The sequence below is a fragment of the Mobula hypostoma genome, chromosome 13 (genome assembly GCF_963921235.1).
Source record: "Mobula hypostoma chromosome 13, sMobHyp1.1, whole genome shotgun sequence".
Taxonomy (NCBI): Eukaryota; Metazoa; Chordata; class Chondrichthyes; order Myliobatiformes; family Myliobatidae; genus Mobula; species Mobula hypostoma.
This window is the reverse complement of record NC_086109.1, coordinates 11,098,609-11,117,823: the sequence shown is the minus strand read 5'-3', so window position 1 is coordinate 11,117,823 and position 19,215 is coordinate 11,098,609. Positions and strand designations below refer to the sequence as shown.

At 40.1% G+C, this 19,215-nt stretch overlaps 1 protein-coding gene and 1 long non-coding RNA gene across 8 annotated transcripts in view; one reads left to right on the top strand and one right to left on the bottom strand.

The window, feature by feature from the left end:
• The window catches only part of LOC134355426 (AMP deaminase 2-like), a 170,112-nt gene that overhangs the window by 119,483 nt on the left and 31,414 nt on the right, over positions 1-19,215 (bottom strand). Inside the window, exon 1 of one of the 6 annotated variants that reach the window (XM_063065286.1) lies at positions 7,190-7,634. The exons of 4 other annotated variants lie outside the window; for them this stretch is intronic. In XM_063065286.1, the coding sequence (XP_062921356.1) occupies positions 7,190-7,547 (358 nt within the window). In that variant the 5' untranslated portion in view covers positions 7,548-7,634. Of the gene's footprint in view, positions 1-7,189; positions 7,635-19,215 lie in introns of those variants that run through there. One more of the 6 variants, XM_063065287.1, reaches the window with a different exon arrangement.
• LOC134355427 (uncharacterized) overlaps positions 7,435-19,215 on the top strand; it is a 27,779-nt gene continuing 15,998 nt past the window's right edge. The window contains exons 1-2 of one of the 2 annotated variants that reach the window (XR_010020068.1): positions 7,435-7,557; positions 17,355-17,470. This is a non-coding gene — a long non-coding RNA (uncharacterized LOC134355427). Of the gene's footprint in view, positions 7,558-15,964; positions 17,471-19,215 lie in introns of those variants that run through there. The other variant, XR_010020069.1, reaches the window with a different exon arrangement.

Sequence of the window (19,215 nt, the reverse complement as noted above, 5' to 3'; positions counted from 1 at the left end):
ACGTGAGCTACCTTAATGACTATCGCCCAGTAGCACTCACATCTACAGTGATGAAATGCTTTGAGAATTTGTTCATGACTAGACTGAACTCCTGCCTCAGCAAGGACCTGGACTCACTGCTATTTGCCTATCACCACATTAGGTCAACGGCAGACACAATGTCAATGGCTCTTTACACAGCCTTAGACCACCTGGACAATACAAAGACCTATGTCAGGATGCTGTTCACCCATTATTGATCAGCATTTAACACCATCATTCCCACAATCCTGATTGATAAGTTACAGAAACTGGGCCTCTGTACCTCCCCCTGCAATTGGATCCATGACTTCCTAACTGGAAGGCCACAATCTGTGTGGATTGGTGATAATATCTCCTCCTCGCTGACAATTAACACTGGTGCACCTTGAGGATGTGTGCTTAGCCCACTGCTCTATTCTTTCTAAACCTATGACTGTGTGGCTAGGCATAGTTCAATTACCATCTATAAATTTGCTGACGATACAACCATTGTTGGTAGGATCTCAGACGGAGACAAGAAGATGTATAGGAGCGAGATATATCATCTTGTGGAGTGATGTCACAGCAACAACCTGGCACTCAACATCAGCAAGACCTGAGAGCTGATTGCGGACTTCAGGAAGGGTAAGACGAATGAACACATATCAATCCTCATAGAGGGATCAGAAGTGGAGAGAATGAGCAGTTTCACGTCCCTGGATATCAAGATCTCTGAGGACCTAACCTAGTCCCAACATATTGATGCAGTTATAAAGAACACAAGATAGTGACTATACTTCATTAGGAGTTTGAAGAGATTTGGTATGTCAACAAAAACACTCAAAAACTTCTATAGATGTACCATAGAGAGCATTCTGCCGGGTTGTATCACTGTCTGGTATGGGGGGGGGGGTGGTGCTGCTGCACAGGACGGAAAGAAGCTGCAGAGGGTAGCTTCAACGACTCCATCTTGGGTACTAGCCTACAAAGTACCCAGGACATTGTCAAGGAGCAGGGTCTCAGAAAGGCGCAGTGTCCATTATTAAGGACATCCAGCACCGAGGGCATGCCCTTTTCTCATTGTTACCATCAGGTAGGAGGTACAGAAGCCTGAAGGCACACACTCAGTTATTCAGGAACAGCTTCTTTCTCTCTGCCATCTGATTTCTAAATAGAAATTGAACCCATGAACACTACCTCACTTTTTTAATATATTTCTGTTTTTGTATGGTTTTTAATCTATTCAATGTATGTATACTGTAATTGATTTACTTGTTTATTTATTTTTCTTCTATATTATGTATTGCATTGAACTGCTGCTGCTATGTTAACAAATTTCAGAACACATGCCGGTGATAATAAACCTGATTCTCATTCTGTTCAAAGTTGGATTACATTACTGTGTAAAAGACTTGGCACATCTATATAGTTAGGGTATCTAAGACTCTTTCACAGTACTGTACTTGTCTACATGGAGTGAAGTGCAAGGTTGTAAATCTGGCGGAAACAAAGGATGTTGAGAATGGTGAGGGTAGAGCCCTGCGGGAGGGGTATGGGACAGCTGGTAGAGAAGGGGTGCCAGAGCAGGAGTAGCACGGGAGCAGACACACCCAGCCCTGGGACACCAGGCAAGGATATTTGATTCCAAACAATTGGTTTATTGATCATTACAAAATATCTCTCTGGTGCTTCCCACTCCCTCCCCCCTCCCCTTTTCCCAACCATGATTCCCCTCCCCACTCACAGTCCACAATAGTTGGGTGGGTTTATGTGGGTTCATCACTCACATACATCATGAATTTCTTTTTTGTGTGGCACCCGTACAGTGCAATACATAAAATTACAGTGCTGTGCAAAAGTCTTAGGCACCCAAGGTCTATGTGCCTAAGACTTCTGCACAGTACTGTATTTATTTACTCTAAACAATGGAAATCCATATCGTATTTCAAGGATTACTACATTGTTACAATAATTTTCCTCTGAATGCCACGGTACACAGTATCATTTTTGAGAACCTCATAGCTGGCAACTAAGGATACTCCATCCAGCTGGTATTAAAAGGGATAAAAAGATACCCCAACATCAATATTTCCATTCAGTGGGATTGGATTTTGTGTAATCAACTGCAATAATTTCCATACAAGTAAGAACATTCTAAATAGACTTAACAATAGTCATCTCCAGCAGCAGTAGCTTGGTAGTACCAGCTGGATTTTCTTTCAATCCCTATTTTTAAACTTGCAGTAGTGCCAAATATTGACATAGGCTACATTTGCAAAAGACGCGTAGAGGTTATTCAATACTAAACTCAAGCATTTGTACTTTATCAAGTATCCATAAAGCATTCTATCATCACATCCTCATTGAGAATTTTCAATAGTTGGGGAATTAAAGGCTTACTTGTTTACAGCATAGTGTACTATATTGAAGTGAACAAATTAAAGTTCACAATGGTTTAAGTCAAGGACAAGCAGGTGAGTTCATAAACTATTTCCACTTATACCTTTACCAACTCCAAATAGGAAAGAGGCAGAAAAAAAGGCAAAAAAAATTTTATATATATATAAAATGGTAATTTGAACTGCTTGAACTACACAATCAAAATTTAAATGTTCTTGTAAGATTTTAAAGTGTCATCAGCAGACTTTAAAAGGGATACACTTGACTTTAGAAGAATTCTTTGAAGTGAAAAAACAATGCAATCAAGTACTTTCCTACCAAATGCAATAGGCATATACAACAGTTCATCTCTGTGCGACAGGAGAACACACATCATAGTACAATAGTCTCCATTTTATTATTTCAGGCATTATTATTGCACATTGGTAAATTATTATAGTGTATATTATTATCCTGGATTTATTATGAGTTAAGTCGGCACACGGCTAATTGTAACAAAAGAAATTCCCACTCTGGATCAATAATTTATTTTTAAGGTCAGTATATTATACACTGGGCAAATAGCAGAATAGATAGCAAGGCAGCCATAAAACACAAGAGCAACTATTTAGCCAGACAAACATTCCAAATTGATGAGCTGTTGTCTATAGTTTACACCAATGGTTTTGTTGTTGCTTTGAGATGTAAATGTTTTTGAGGCATTGATCATGTGGATAGTCAGAGGCTTTTTCCCAGGGCTGAAATGGCTAGCATGAGAGAGCACAGTTTTAAGGTGCTTGGAAGTAGGTACAGAGGAGATGTCAGGGGTAAGTTTTTTTTTACACAGAGAGTGGTGAGTGCATCGAATGGGCTGCTGGCGCCTGTGGTGGAGGCGGGTACCAAAGGGTCTTTTAAGAGACTCCTGGATAGGTACATCGAGCTTAGAAACATAGAGGGCTATGGGTAACCCTAGGTAATTTCTAAGGTAAGGACATGTTTGGCACAGCTTTGTGGGCCGAAGAGCCTGCTTTGTGCTGTAGGTTTTCTATGTCTATGTTTCTTCTATGTACAATATAGATGAAAGAAATGTTGGTGACAAAATACAGGAAGTCTGCAGAAACATGAAGTGATGCATTTTGATCCTGGCTAATGAAGAGATTTCCTGCTAATTTACGGCAGTTGAATGTTCATCCAAATGAAGGACCAGCAATAATGAACAAACTGAACAATGACCACTCATATTTTTACCAAGTTAAAGTGCTGTAGTAGATTTTTTAAATGATCCGTAACTTTGTCATGTACAGCCACGAGTTACAATGAATGAGGAGATGTATAACTGGCGTTTATCTGACAATGCAACCTTTTTAACAAATGTTATCTACAACTTTCATTGTTGCCAATGCAAAACAATCTAGGATTTCTCTATCAGACCATTTATGGGGGTGAGAGGGGTGGGTGGGAAAGGAGAAGGAGAGGAACATGTTAAGTTTTACAGCAACAATGAACACTTGTTAGACCCTATACCAAGTCAAACTTAAAAATTAGCTTTATTTCTCACATGTACATAGAGTGAAATCCAGTGTTTGCATCAATGACCAACACAGTCCAAATATATGCTGGAAGCAGCCCACAAGTGCGCAAACATAGCTTGTTCACAAGTTACTAGTCCTCAATCATATGTCTTTAGAATGTGGGAGGAAGCTCAAGCACCCGGAGGAAACACACAGTCACAGGGAGAACATACAAACTCCTTACAGACAGCTGTGGGAATTGAACCCCAATCTTACAGCCAGTGCTGTAAAACATTACACTACCATGTTGTTCCTGCATTAGGGGCCTATATTAGGACCTGAAGTTTTTAAATCAAATTCTGACTTTTAACATCAATAAAACTGCCAATATTTTGCAATGTTGACCTTGGTTTATTGAAACTTCCACTTTCTAAATGTGGATGTCATGCACGATTACTGAATAATCACACTTCTTTAGATTAGGGGTTCCTAACCTGGGATTCATGGACCCCTTGCTTAATGGTATTGGCCCAAGGCATAAAAAAGGTTTGGAACTCCTGGTTTAGAGGAAAATAACTGGTAAAAGTATGGGTAGAAAATGAATACTTTAAATGTATAATTTCAACAAATTATTTCAATATAATTTGTTCAAATTTATTAAAGGCCTAAACTTAGCACTATTGTCTAGTCTTTAAAATAAACAGTTTGTTAAATATAAGCAGCATTAATTTTAAAAATGAAGCCCCATAAACAAGGATGCAGAAATCTGCAAATGCTCCATTTGATTCAACAAACAGATTTTTTGATGTGAAACCTGCAACCACTACATTTTTCAATACAATGAAGTCTGTTTGTAGTAGCCCAGTAGATTCCAATGTGTTACATCAAAACCAGCAAGGGTAACAGATTTTTAAGGTCTTTTGCAAAATGTCAAGGCCCTCCCCATTTAGCAGTCTTTGCCAGTATCAGGCTGGCTTAGCTACTGAGCCCGGCAGAACCATTTCTACTGAGAGGAGAAGGGACAGAACTGGCGCCTTAAAACCAGATGGTTCGGGCAAACGGAGCTCGTCAGCCGTGATTGGAAGCTCACCTAGGAGAAGAAAAACTTTGATCTCAAATCTCCGCTGCTTTATGGCTATACTCACTCACGGGGAAGGCTTCGGGAGAAAACGCAGAGGGAAAAATCCAGAGCTGAAGTCCCTAAAGCAGTCCTACATTGGGTTCAACACAGACAGGCAACTCCTGCAACACTGCTGGTGCCAAATTGTCTCTGCTGTTCCTTTGGGTTCATCAGATGCCTGGAGAGGGAGAGCTTACTACATGGGCAACAGCTTGCTCTCCATGTCATAGAACACATCGACAGCTAGGATGCAACATCCATGTCCGACACTGACCAACAGAGGCCTCATCATCAGACTGGGAACCATTTCTGCTAATTTCAAAATGAATCATTTTCAAAGCTGAAATTGTGCTCCAAAAAAGATGGCCTTTGTTGTAAATATACTGAATGCTATTGGACATGGACAAGGTTAAACGTTCAGTCAAACTTAGGACAAATATGTGCTCAGGTAATGCTAGAGCAATTTTTCTGATAGGTGTCAAGCAGGATATTCTCCTGGAACCCCTATAGCTGATCACTACTTATAGTTCTGTTGAAGAGATATACATTTAGGGGAAAATGGTGCACACCTCTGGAGGGTAAATAACAGCCGACTGATATTTATCTTATTTCGTGCTTTTAAATGATGAAAATCTTCAATAAGCTGCTTCCACAAAAGGGTTAAAAGTGTCAAAATCTTAGCATTCTTATCACTTAACATTCTAATTTTTATGTTAAAGTAAAAGGTTAACACTGATTATCTGACCAGATTGACACAAGGTCAATGAGTGGAACTTTGTAATTTGCCATATCAAAACATATCCAAATTCTGCAATACAATAATCCTCCTGGTTAAAAATATTAAGCTTGATCTACATCACTTATTTAACAGTTACTTTTAAGTAATTCCATTTGAAATGTTTACAACCTTGTAACCCTCCAACATCTTTCTGCTCCTCCAATTTTGGCCTCAAGTTAGGGATCTAATTCCCTAACTCAACCTCTCATGAGGGGCATCACTGTCCTGACTCTATCATCTAAAATGCTTTGCTTTATCAGCCCTGCCTAAATGCAAAGTTGCTGTCTAAGTACATATGATCTATCAAATGGGAATACGCCAGAACATGAGGAGGGTAAATCACTTCGAATGACTGGGTCCATTCTGATGCAAGGTCAAAACAATACCAGTAATTCTGTTTTATTCTCTATGCCCGATCTGTAGTATTCTGACAATTTGTTACTTTTTATTTTAGATTTTAATAAATACAAATTGCCAACCTTTAAAGTTTCAAATCTGGCACATCAATATTCCTCATGAAAATAATTCATTTTGCCTTTTGTGAAAATGCTGTTACTTTGAGCTTTACTAGAAGCAGCAGATTTGAAGGCATTTTGTATATAGTTATTTATAATAGATCTGTTATATAAAATAGGTATTGGGGGGAATTCGTAATGAGGCACTTCTATGATATTCACAAATGCTTTCAAATCTGAGTCATAAAATGCTTTATAGAATTGACACTGTTTAAACTCATCCAATCTCCAAAATTAAAACTCATTATGGCACTAACTGGAACAATAAATCAAGCATTTGGTTAAAAGCACAAACATATAACCAGTACTGTGCATAAATAATGAGCAGTTAGAAACCAAGGTGCATTAGAAACGAGGAAAGAAAACACCTTGCATCATTTTGACTATGGATCAAACGTATTATATCTTTATTATGATTTGGACAAGCTTTAAACCTTCAACATCTGTAAATCTGATTTAGATGTGCAATTGTCTTACATCTCTATTTTAGGCTCAAAATTAATTTAATTCCTGAGGACAACTGCCTGATATATATTTTTGAAGCACCGTTCCCACTTATCATCAAGTGTGGACTAATTCCTCCTCCCCCGGCCATACTTATTGTGGTAAACCATGTATACCTCAGTCTTTTGGAGTAATTGAAGGTGCTTCACTTATAATACAGAGAATAGCCATCACCGTGATCTGACAGGAAACAGTTATCCTAAAAGCAAGCCGGGGGAGGGAGAGAAGCTACTTTTAAAAGAAAAAGGCGCAGAGCTAAATATCAACTTAGGCAATCGATTAGTGTTGAGCAAAATGACAGGCACTGCAGCAGTTTGCTTTTCCGGCTCAGAGAACGGGTTATGTGAGTGCTGAAAGTTGACCCTTAGCTGAGGGGACTCACCTACGGGCTCGGTGCTCTGCAGACTGCTCCTGCCGTGGAGTCTGGGCCGAAGTTTCTTGGCCCTGCTGGGGATTGGGTCTGACATCTTATCTCCAGCTGAGGATCTCTCCGACTGCGAGTGGTTGCTGCTGCTGCTGCAGCTGCAGGATGAGGGGGCGGAGGAGGAGGAGGAGGATGCTCCTCTTTGACGCGAGTCGCCCCCGCCAGCGCGGAGAGCAGCAGCAGCTCGGCTCCACGACCGCGCAGGCGCCCCAACGGCCTGGCCGGGCCGGCGGCGCGGGACAGGCGCAGGCCCGGCGTCTCCGCGACAGGCCGCCCTTAGCAACGGGCTCAGCGCCGGCCGGAGCCACCGTCTCATCGGGCTACAGGTACTGCTGGCCGCGATAGCGGTGAGAAGGAGGGAAGCAGGCCGGGAGTGAACCCACACTCACTCCGCAAAAGAGGGAGGCGTAGAAGCTGGTGACGAACCCTCGCCCCCGAGGGACAGGGAGAGAGTCTGGGGACAGGGGCGTTGGAAATAAGCCTTCGCCCCTAGGGATTGGGATGGAGTTGGAGAGACTGGGTCTAAAAGGTGACGGGGAGAAGAGGTTGGGTCTGGGAAGTGGGGTAGGAGTCGTGGAGTGAACACTCACCCAAAAGGGGACAGAGTAAGGCAAGATGACGAGCCTTCCCGTAAGCAGAGAAAGACTGGGGTGTATGCCCTTGTCCCCAAGGATGAAGAGAGGCTGAGAATGAACCCTCACGCAAAGAAAAAGAGTGAGAGGCTAGTGACAAGAACTTCACCCCCAGGGACACAGACAGTGAATGAGCCCATCCCAAAAACAGGGTGAGGATACTAGGAATGAGCCCTTCCCGGGGGGGGGGGGGGAGGAGGAGGAGGAGAAAAAATAGGCAGCAAAAGCTCACCCAAGGACACTGAAGGAGGAAGATCGAGAGCAAAGCCCTCACATACAGGGGACACAGACTGATGACGAGTCCTCACCCACAGGGACAGAGGGGGAGATTGGCAATGAGACCTCGTCGACAAGAACAGAGAAACCTCACCCACAGTTATCCACAAAGACAAAAGGGGTAGATCAAAAAGGTTAACGTAAAATAAACCAAGAAACTTGCAGGTCCAAGCTCCAGAGTAGACCAAGTTCTGCAGCTTCAAGTAGAGGGGGAGTAGAATAGTAGTTGCAGATCTGTGACTGTTCTCAAAACTTTATCTACTGTAATTCCTTAAATACCCACTTTAAAAATAAACTCTTACTGAGTAAACATGAGAAGCATTCCTAACACTGTGTTTTAGAAACCCTGCCGTATTATGTGCTTTGGCAAACATATCCCATGCTAGAAATAAACTTGGTAACACAATATAGACCAGGGAAAGCAAGAGAAATGAAAAAAGATGGAGGTAACTTTGCATACCAGTAACAAAAAGATACAAATGTGAGATCCAATCATTTGCAAAAGACTTGCATTTGTACATTGCTATTTTCATCCCCTTTAGGACATCCCAAAGCAGCCAAAGTTCAAAGTATATTTGTTATCAAAGTATGTATACATTATATAACCTTGAGATTCATTACCTTACTGGGAGCCACAAAAGAAAGAAATCCAAAAAACTTGTCAAATACCCAATGTGTAGAGAGAGAAAAAAAACAATCATGCAAACAATAAAAGTAAGTAAACAGAATGAAAGCCCAGAGCAGGCCACAGCCTCAGCCTCAATTCTGCACATAGCAGAGTAAACATCACGGAGCTCACAGACTCGATGATGCACCTTGGAAACTTTCCCACTTGTAATCAAAGTAAATGTGTGATCAAAATACCTACATAAATGTCACCATATACTACCCTGAGAGATTCATTTTTTTGCAGGCATTCACAGTAAAACGAAATACAAAGAATCAATGAAAAACTACATGAAGACTGACAAATAAGCAATGTGCAAAAGAAGACATCTGGTCAAATACATAAAAAAGATAATATAGAGTACTGTAGGATATGTAGCAGCCAGGTTACATATGAAATACGTTGATTATCTTATTTGTCACATATACATTGAAACATACAGTGAAATGCATTGTTTGCGTCAACAACCAACACAGTCCAAGAATGTGCTGGGGGCAGCCCGCAAGTGTCACCATGCTTCCAGTGCCAACAAAGCATGTCCATGACTTACTTACCCTAACCCATATGTCCTTGGAATGTGGAAGGAAACTGGAGCACCCGGAGAAAATCTGCGCAGTCACAGGCAGAATGTAGAAACTCCTTACAGACAGCAGCAGAAATTGAAATACCTTGCATTGCAACAATGACCACTATCATTCTACAATTGTCGGTTACATTGGTGAAGCAGCAGTTAGTTTTGGACCCGAGTTCCAGGCCCAGAAACATGAGTTAAATGCCAGAGATGACATCTGTGGATTTTAAATAATTGAATATAGAATTAAAAGAAAATGCTTTCTTCAGAAACAGCAACCATGAATCTGCTGCATTGTTTTAATGACCTTATTTGAGATATGGCATGGAAATGGACTTTCCAGCCCACCAAGCTGCGCTCTCCAGTAATTTACCACTTTAACCCTAGCCCAATCGTGAGACAATTTACAATGACTGAATAACCTACTAACTGGTACGACTTTGGACGAGGGGAAGATATCTTGAGCAACACGCACAAAGGAACTCAGCAAGACAGGCAGCATCTATGGAGAGGAATAAACAGCTGACATTTCAGGCTAAGACTCTTAAACAGCATTCTTATCTGATCTGGCCTATACATAATCCAGAACCACCAATGTGGCTGAAATCTAACTGCCTCTTTAATTCAGGTATCAAACAAGGCCAGTCAAATGTTCCATGTGCATTTTATTATCAAAGTATATATAGTTTGTATAACCTTGCGATTCGTCACCTTACAGGCAGCAACGAAACAAAGAACCCTAACGGTACCCATTGAAAAAAAAAGACCGTCCAAACACCCAGTGGGCAGAGAGAAAGAGAAAAAATTGTACGAACAATAAAAGCAAACAAACAGCATTCAGAACTGAAGTTCACAATGCTAGGCATCACTGTAGCTGATCCAGAAGTCCACTAGTTGCAGGCCACAGCCTCAGTCCAGCTCAGAACATGCACACCCCATATCACCTCTGATCCCAACCATTTCAATCTGGCCTGGTGCTTAAATCATCTAAACCTTGGGTCATTCTTTACCCATGGACTCAGACTCTGCCACCTCAATGTGGCCAATACCCAATCTTTCCAATTCAGCTCAGCTCTTAAATCGATCAAGCCTCGGATCTTTCCGCCACATAGAATCAGACGACCTTTCCAAATTGGCTTGGCTCTTAAATCGATCGTTTGTTTTACAAGATATTTATCACCTAAAATATTGACCAGGTCACCAGGAATAACTCACCGCTATAAAATAAAGCTCCAGAAACTGCTTCCTTATGAGAAAACATAGGGGTCCTGGTTAACATCTCATCTAAAACACCACAAAAACAAACTTGTGTCTCTTATTGGATTGTTTATGACGATGTGCCAATCAACTTTATAATCACTGCTGAGGTGTAGGAAAATTATAACCTGTACTTAGATTTCTAATCAATCAGCTAAAATAATGATTGAATGGTTAGCAGTAACAATCATTATTAGATATTTATGAAAGAAAATATCAGTGTTGTCATCAGAATCAGCAGTTTCTTTCATTGTTAATGATAGATGGAAAGGCAGGATGATAGACTGAACAGTTTTTTGGGAGGAAGTACTCTAGATTTGACAATCCAAACCATGATGATACAGTTATACACTGAAAAATATAACTTGTATCACACACGTTCTTGTTGATAAATTCTGCAACACAGAACAAAAACTGTTGCAAGTGAGCAAGTTCACGTTATATTATAACCATCATTTTAATTGTTCACAGTGGTGACATTATCATTAAAAGATAAGTTCAGCAAAGGCCTATTACTGTGTGGTTGCATAAAATTATTGAGTAACTGAGTCACGGTGATTAATCAATTAAGACTTTAAAATCTAAACAATTTTACATTCAATGTTTCATAGTTTGAAATAAAGTTAGTTATAGTTTGAAATAAAGTTAGTTTTGTTGCTTTGAGGAAAAATACGATGGCTTTTTTGACTTACAGATTTGTAAATGCAATAGCTGACTTGGTTTTTGTAATGCTTTGCTTTGGGGGGAAAATTTATAATATGAAAGTATCATCTTGTTCATTGATAATGAACAAAGAATGAAATACAAGAAACCATAGAAACTACAGCACAGACAACCTACCTCTCATTTATAGATAAAAGAGTATTACAAAGTTTCCAAATCCTGCAGAACAAACATGGCCTAGAACATAATGACTTTTTTAGGTACCTTCAAATACGAAACTATGTTAACCAGAGTTGTAGATATACAGACCTATCAACAGTAGAATTAGAATTTTTCAAGATTCTGAATTCGGCTTGCAGTTCAATACCTAGTAAATCAGTTTCTCGCCTATATAATGCACTCTCCCATGCTAAAAATGTAAATACACTGTATATTAAAGAGAAGTGGGAGAAAGAAGCGGGGTTGGTACTTTCAGAGGAGGCTTGGGGGAAAATCTGCAGCTTTCAATGGTCCTCGACTAATTCTTTGACTTGGAGAGAACATTGTTGGAAAAACATTATAAGATACTTCAAGACCCCATATCAGGAAAAATATAAAGATACAAATGTGATGTGTTGGAGAAGGTGTGGCTCCAAGGAGGCAAATCATTTTCATATTTTCTGGCATTGCCCTAAATTAAGTCTATTTTGGAAAGGTATTCATAGAATATTAGTTAAGGTACTTAGGTCCCAGATACCTCTGAACTTTGAGACGCTCTATTTGGGGCATGTATTGTTCCTTGAACAGAAGGAAGATATAAAGTTGCTGCAGGCCCTCTTAGCGGCAAGTAAGAAATCAATCACTAGAAAATGGCTAAATCCAATACCACCTACATTAGAAGATTGGTACGAAATTATCTTGGAAATATTTAAAATGGAAAAGTTGACCTACTCCCTGAGAACTCAAAAAGAAACATTTTATCAAATCTGGAATAAATGGATTGAATATATAACCCCAATGCGAGCAGACTTTAGATGACTCTCCTAATGATTTATATTGCTCTTCTCATCAACACAGTAATATTGCTAACGTAAGCACCCCTAGTCTAAATGTTTGTTGTTTTTTTTTTGGAAAATAGAGAATTAACACAAGTAAAGGGAAAGATTTGGGAAAGGGATAAAAAAAATGAAAAAATTAAGTAAATAAGTACATAGGGATTGGATAATTATGTCTGCGGGCAGGAACAAGCACGAACAAATTGGGATATAAACACCTACAATGGTTGATATATAGGCTTGTATGCAACATTTTGGACCAGTGGAAATGGTCCAGAAGGGTTGTATGGAAACTATTATTACCATTTTTCTTAACAACTAATTTCATTACTTAGCCTAATAGGTTAGATTTACCACAGTACATAATTATCTATTTAAATGTTTATTTTGCTTTTATATCATCTCAATGTGTACTTAAGAATGTATAAATAATTGTAGTTTTATACATATAAAAAAATGGAAAAGGTTATATGTGTGAAAAAAGTACATGATAATTGTGAACTCCTTATCCAAATAAAAATAAAATTTTAAAAAAAAGAAACTACAGCACAGAAACAGGCCTTTTGGCCCTTCTTGGCTGTGCCGAACCATTTTCTGCCTAGTCCCACTGACCTGCACACGGACCATATCCCTCCATACACCTCCCATCCATGTATCTGTCCAATTTATTCTTAAATGTTCATAAAGAACCCGCATTTACCACCTTGTCTGGTAGCTCATTCCATACTCCCACCACTCTCTGTGTGAAGAAGCCCCCCCTAATGTTCCCTTTAAACTTTCCCCCCCTCACCCTTAACCCATGTCCTCTGGTTTTTTTCTCCCCTTGCCTCAGTGGAAAAAGCCTGCTTGCATTCACTCTATCTATACCCATCATAATTTTATATACCTCTATCAAATCTCCCCTCATTCTTCTACGCTCCAGGGAATAAAGTCCTAACCTATTCAACCTTTCTCTGTAACTGAGTTTTTCAAGTCCCGGCAACATCCTTGTAAACCTTCTCTGCACTCTTTCAACCTTATTTATATCCTTCCTGTAATTTGGTGACCAAAACTGAACACAATACTCCAGATTCGGCCTCACCAATGCCTGATACAACCTCATCATAACATTCCAGCTCTTATACTCAATACTTCGATTAATAAAGGCCAATGTACCAAAAGCTCTCTTTACGACCCTATCTACCTGTGACGCCACTTTTAGGGAACTTTGTATCTGTATTCCCAGATCCCTCTGTTCCACTGCACTCCTCAGTGCCTTACCATTAACCCTGTATATTCTACGTTGGTTTGTCCTTCCAACGTGCAATACCTCACACTTGTCAGTATTAAACTCCATCTGCCATTTTTCAGCCCATTTTTCCAGCTGGTCCAAGTCCCTCTGCAGGCTCTGAAAACCTTCCTCACTGTCTACTACACCTCCAATCTTTGTATCATCAGCAAACTTGCTGATCCAATTTACCACATTATCATCCAGATCATTGATATAGATGAAAAATAACAATGGACCCAGCACTGATCCCTGTGGCACACCACTAGTCACAGGCCTCCACTCAGAGAAGCAATTCTCTACCACCACTCTCTGGCTTCTTCCATCGAGCCAATGTATAATCCAATTTACCACCTCTCCATGTATACCTAGCGACTGAATTTTCCTAACTAACCTCCCATGCGGGACCTTGTCAAAGGCCTTACTGAAGTCCATGTAGACAATATCCACTGCCTTCCCTTCATCCACTTTCCTGGTAACCTCCTCGAAAAACTCCAATAGATTGGTCAAACATGACCTGCCACACACAAAGCCATGTTGACTCTCCCTAATAAGTCCCTGTCTATCCAAATGCTTGTAGATTCTGTCTCTTAGTACTCTCTCCAGTTTCTTACCTACTACCGATGTTAAACTTACTGGCCTATAATTTCCCGGATTACTTTTCGATTCTTTTTTAAACAACAGAACAACATGAGCCACTCTCCAATCCTCCAGCACCTCACCTGTAGACAGCGACATTTTAAATATTTCAGCCAGGGCCCCTGCAATTTCAACACTAGTCTCCTTCAAGGTCCGAGGGAACACCCTGTCAGGTCCCGGGGATTTATCCACTTTAATTTTCCTCAAGACAGCAAGGACCTCCTCCTTTTCGATCTGTACAGTTTCCATGATCTCACTACTTGTTTCCCTTAATTCCATAGACTTCATGCCAGTTTCCTTAGTAAATACAGATGCAAAAAACCTATTTAAGATCTCCCCCATTTCCTTTGGTTCTGCACATAGCCGACCACACTGATCTTCAAGAGGACCAATTTTATCCCTTACAATCCTTTTGCTCTTAATATACCTTTAAAAGCTCTTTGGATTATCCTTCACTTTGACTGTCAAGGCAACCTCATGTCTTTTAGCCCTCCTGATTTCTTTCTTAAGTATTTTCTTGCACTTCTTTTACTCCTCAAGCACCTTATTTACTCCCTGCGTCCTATACACGTCATACAACTCCCTCTTCTTCTTTATCAGAGTTGCAATATCCCTTAAGAACCAAGGTTCCTTATTCCTATTCACCTTGCCTTTAATCCTGACAGGAACATACAAATTCTGCACTCTCAAAATTTCTGCCTTGAAGGCTTCCCACCTACCGATCACATCCATGCCAGAGAACAACCTGTCCCAATCCACTCTTTTTAGATCCTTTCTCATTTCTTCAAATTAGGCCTTCTTCCAGTTAAGAACCTCAACCCTAGGACCAGATCTATCCTTGTCCATGATCAAGTTGAAACTAATGGTGTTATGATCACTGGAACCAAAGTGCTCCCCTACACAGACTTCTGTCACTTGTCCTAACTTGTTTCCTAACAGGAGATCCAATATTGCATCCCCTCTAGTTGGTCCCTCTATATATTGATTTAGAAAACTTTCCTGAACACATTTTACAAACTCTAAACCATCTAGACCCCTAACAGTATGGGAGACCCAATCAATATATGGAAAATTAAAATCCCCTACCACCACAACTTTATGTTTCCTGCAGTTGCCTGCTATCTCTCTGCAGATTTGCTCTTCCAAGTCTCGTTGACTATTGGGTGGTCTGTAATACAATCCCACTAATGTGGCCATACCTTTCCTGTTTCTCAGCTCCACCCACAAGGACTCAGTAGACAAGCCCTCTAATCTGTCCTGCCTGAGCACTGCTGTAATATTTTCCCTAACAAGCAATGCCACTCCCCCACCTTTCATTCCTCTGCCTCGATCACATCTGAAACATCGGAACCCTGGAATATTAAGCTGCCAGTCCTGCCCCTCCCGTAGCCAAGTTTCACTAATTGCTACAACGTCATAATTCCACGTGTCAATCACGCCCTCAACTCATCCGCCTCCCCTGCAATACTCCTAGCATTGAAATATATACACCTCAGAAGATTTTTACCAACACTCACAACCTTTCTATTAGCGGATTTGCTTGAACTTTTAACATCATTTATTTTCACCCCAGCCACACTGTCAGCTCTGGCACTTTGGTTCCCAACTCCCTGCAAATCTAGTTTAAAGCCCCCCCAATAGCATTAACAAACCTCCCTGAAAGGATATTGGTCCCCCTGTAGTTCAAGTGTAACCCGTCTCTCTTGTACAGGTCCCACCTGCCCCAGAAGAGGTCCCAATTATCCTGAAATCTGAAACCCTGCTCCCTGCACCAGTTCCTCAGCCACTTGTTCATCCTCTTTATTGTTCCTAAATATCTTCAGGTTAGTTTGATCACATTGCCTCTAAATAAGCTGTGTCCTCAAGACATCTCTCTTGGGTTTGAAGACCTGTGGAGGTCTTCCATTCTAATTGAGTTCTAATATGATAATGCCATCAGTATTCCTCTTTAAGATAAATCAGAAAATGCACAGATGCCATGTAACAGATTTCCTTCATCAGAAGTATCAGATGCTGGCGACTGTAGAGGATTTTTGTGCTCTTGTTTGTAATTCTAGTGCTGTACTTAAGGAGTTATACTCAAATGTCTCTGCTGAAAATGCTAATACATCAAATTCAGGCTCCATGCACTATACTAAGTGGAGTTAATTGTTGAAGAATTTGAAAATCTACTATTCTGGTCTATACTGTTTCCTGGATTGGCAATGGTGGTTCATGGCTAAGTTAATAAGTCAAGAGGCTTGAACAGAAGCTCAGGAGACACAATTCAAAACCAACTATGGCAGCTGGGGAAATCTAAACTATTAACGTTAAAGAAATAAAAACCAACACATGATCATGAAACAAATCTTGTTTGCTCATGTCCTTTAGGGAAGGAAATACATTATCATTATCTAGTCTCTCCTTCATGTGACTAAACCCCCAGCAACATTTTAGACACTTCACTCCCATGAGATGCCTGATTTGGAATTCATCAGTCCCTTCAAGGATTAGGGATGGGCATTTAAGTTTGACCTTTTGGTCTTCTATCCTTCTGAGAGAACAAAATAAGTATCCATCTTATTATGTAACAAAATGCCTGTCACAACTATACAAGAACGGTATTTTGTTGTTTTTAGGAAGAGTTTCACTATATATCTGAAAGCCAAAATAGTGATCCATTTCACTGAATTCAGTCATTACAAGAATCTGAAACTACAAAGCCTAATTCGTGCCCCGTTAATGTTAAATACAGAGAACAAGGAAAAGAAAAATAAATTGGGTAGTTGACAATTAAAATACCTATTGCATACACAAATGAGGATATATTGACTTTTTCAGTTCCTCTTTTGATAATTACACCAATAATGTTGCTATGGCAATATATTGAGCCTACATGAGCTTGCTATATAATCTTACTGCAACCCACTGTGCAAAGACTTGTCTTTTTTTGATGATCCACTTACTTCAACTGAAGGCAAAATTGTTTCTTTAAATATATACTGTACATTTCTCCATCCACTTTATTTTTTGCTCTCTGCACAAACTGGGGAGAGGAGTGTTACATCAAACCACATATTGTTCCTGAGAAGTTTCTATCGTGAATAAAATATTTAATTTTTATGTATTCTTTTACAGAAAGCAGCATAAATTTGTGTAGTCTGCAGAAGAAAAGCTCACTTCATCCTGGTGTCTTATTTCCCAGAGGAAGACAAGACTTAAGTAATACCTCCAACGACATATAGCATAGATGGGTGAGATCATAGATGTTTTTTGAGGTAGTTCAATTTCTACAGAATGAGGGCATTGATTTGCATAAATCCTTTGAAACCAAAACAATTCCTGCCCTCTTACATTAAAATACATTATCGTTTTATTTCCTAGTCAACATCAACTTCAATTTACATGGGAAAAGACTGGAAGGCTTTCAAAGAAATCTAATCCAACAAAATCTGTAGCAGCCAAGTATCTTTTTCTGTCAGTCTCTACTGCACATTTATTATGGATAATTTGTCACATGGGTTGGGCGTGGTAGAAGAGAATAAGCATAGTTACGTATTCAAGCTTTGTCTAAATTCAGTTTAATCTGGTTCGAGCCAGGGAGGAGGCCGGGGATGAAATTTTTTTGTTGACCACTGAACAACATTAATTTCTCTAATGTGCTAAGATTGCTAACACTACTGCTTATTTCATCAGTTTTTTTATCATTACAAGATAGTTCGTTTTTGCTGATTTCTTAATAAAAGATCGAACATACTCCTCTGAACTTTGGAACTTCACTATTTTGGATAACGCATCATACTGTACCAGCCCCTGTGCTTAATCTCTGAGCCATCTTCATTTGTTGTCAGGCAACCGCTACAAGGGTCATGCAAGGAAATACCCAATTCTTTGTTAAAGAGAAAGCTTTCTTTCAGTAGATGAAGAGAGAAGTGGTTTTGGATGAAATTTCAGAGCTGAAGACTTCTGGCCATTCATAGGGCAATTAAATCCCAGGATGTTCAAATGCTCTACAACTGGAGAAATATAGTGGGCATGAATGACTAAAGGGTAAAGGAGGGGAGTATTGAGGATTTTAAAATTGAGGCATGATTAAGAATGCATAGAGGTAATGGGCAAACTGGAAGTAGGACAAGGGCAGCTGAATTCAAACTTCAAAGTAAATGTTATTATCAAAGTACGTATATGTCACTATATACAGCCCTGAGATTAATTCAGCAGGTCAGGCAGCATCCATGGAAATGAAGGGTCTTGGCCGGAAACGTTGACTGTTCATTTCCACGGATGCTGCCCGACCTCCAGCGTGTTGTGCATGTTGCTTTGACCCCAGCATCTACAGAGTATTTTGTGTGTGCCTGAGATTAATTTCCCTGTGGGCATACTCAGCAACTCTATAGAATAGGAACTATAACAGAATCAATGAAAGATCAACCAGAGTGCAGAATACAACAAACTGTGCAAATATAATTAAAAAGCAATAAATAACAAGAACATGGTATAATGAGATAAAGAGTCCTTAAAGTGAGATAATTGGTTGTGGGAAGTTATCCCCTTTTGTTCAAGAGCCTGATGGCTCAGGGGTAGTAACTGTTCTTGAACTTGGTGGTGTGAGTCCTGTGGCTCTTGTACCTGCTATCTGATGGCAGCAGTGAGAAAAGTTTTGGATGTCCTTTAATTTGTCATGAGTAGAAGAAGGGAACCTGGGCAAAAATGTGCTGGAATAGTCAATAAAGGTAACAAAGGCATAGGTATGGCTTTCCGCTGAGGCAAGGGTGGAGTTGAGAAATGCCACAAAGATGAAATTAGGGAGCCCAAGTTGATTGGCATCTTTGTTGCCATGGGCATATTGGGCCAAAGAGTGACTATGTGTGATATTTTGTTTGTCCGGTTCAAAACTTGTCTCTGGTCAAACACAACACCAAGGTTACAAACAGATTCAGACAGATGCCAGGGAGCCCATCAACACTCTCTATTCCCTGTACCTTATATAATGTTGAAC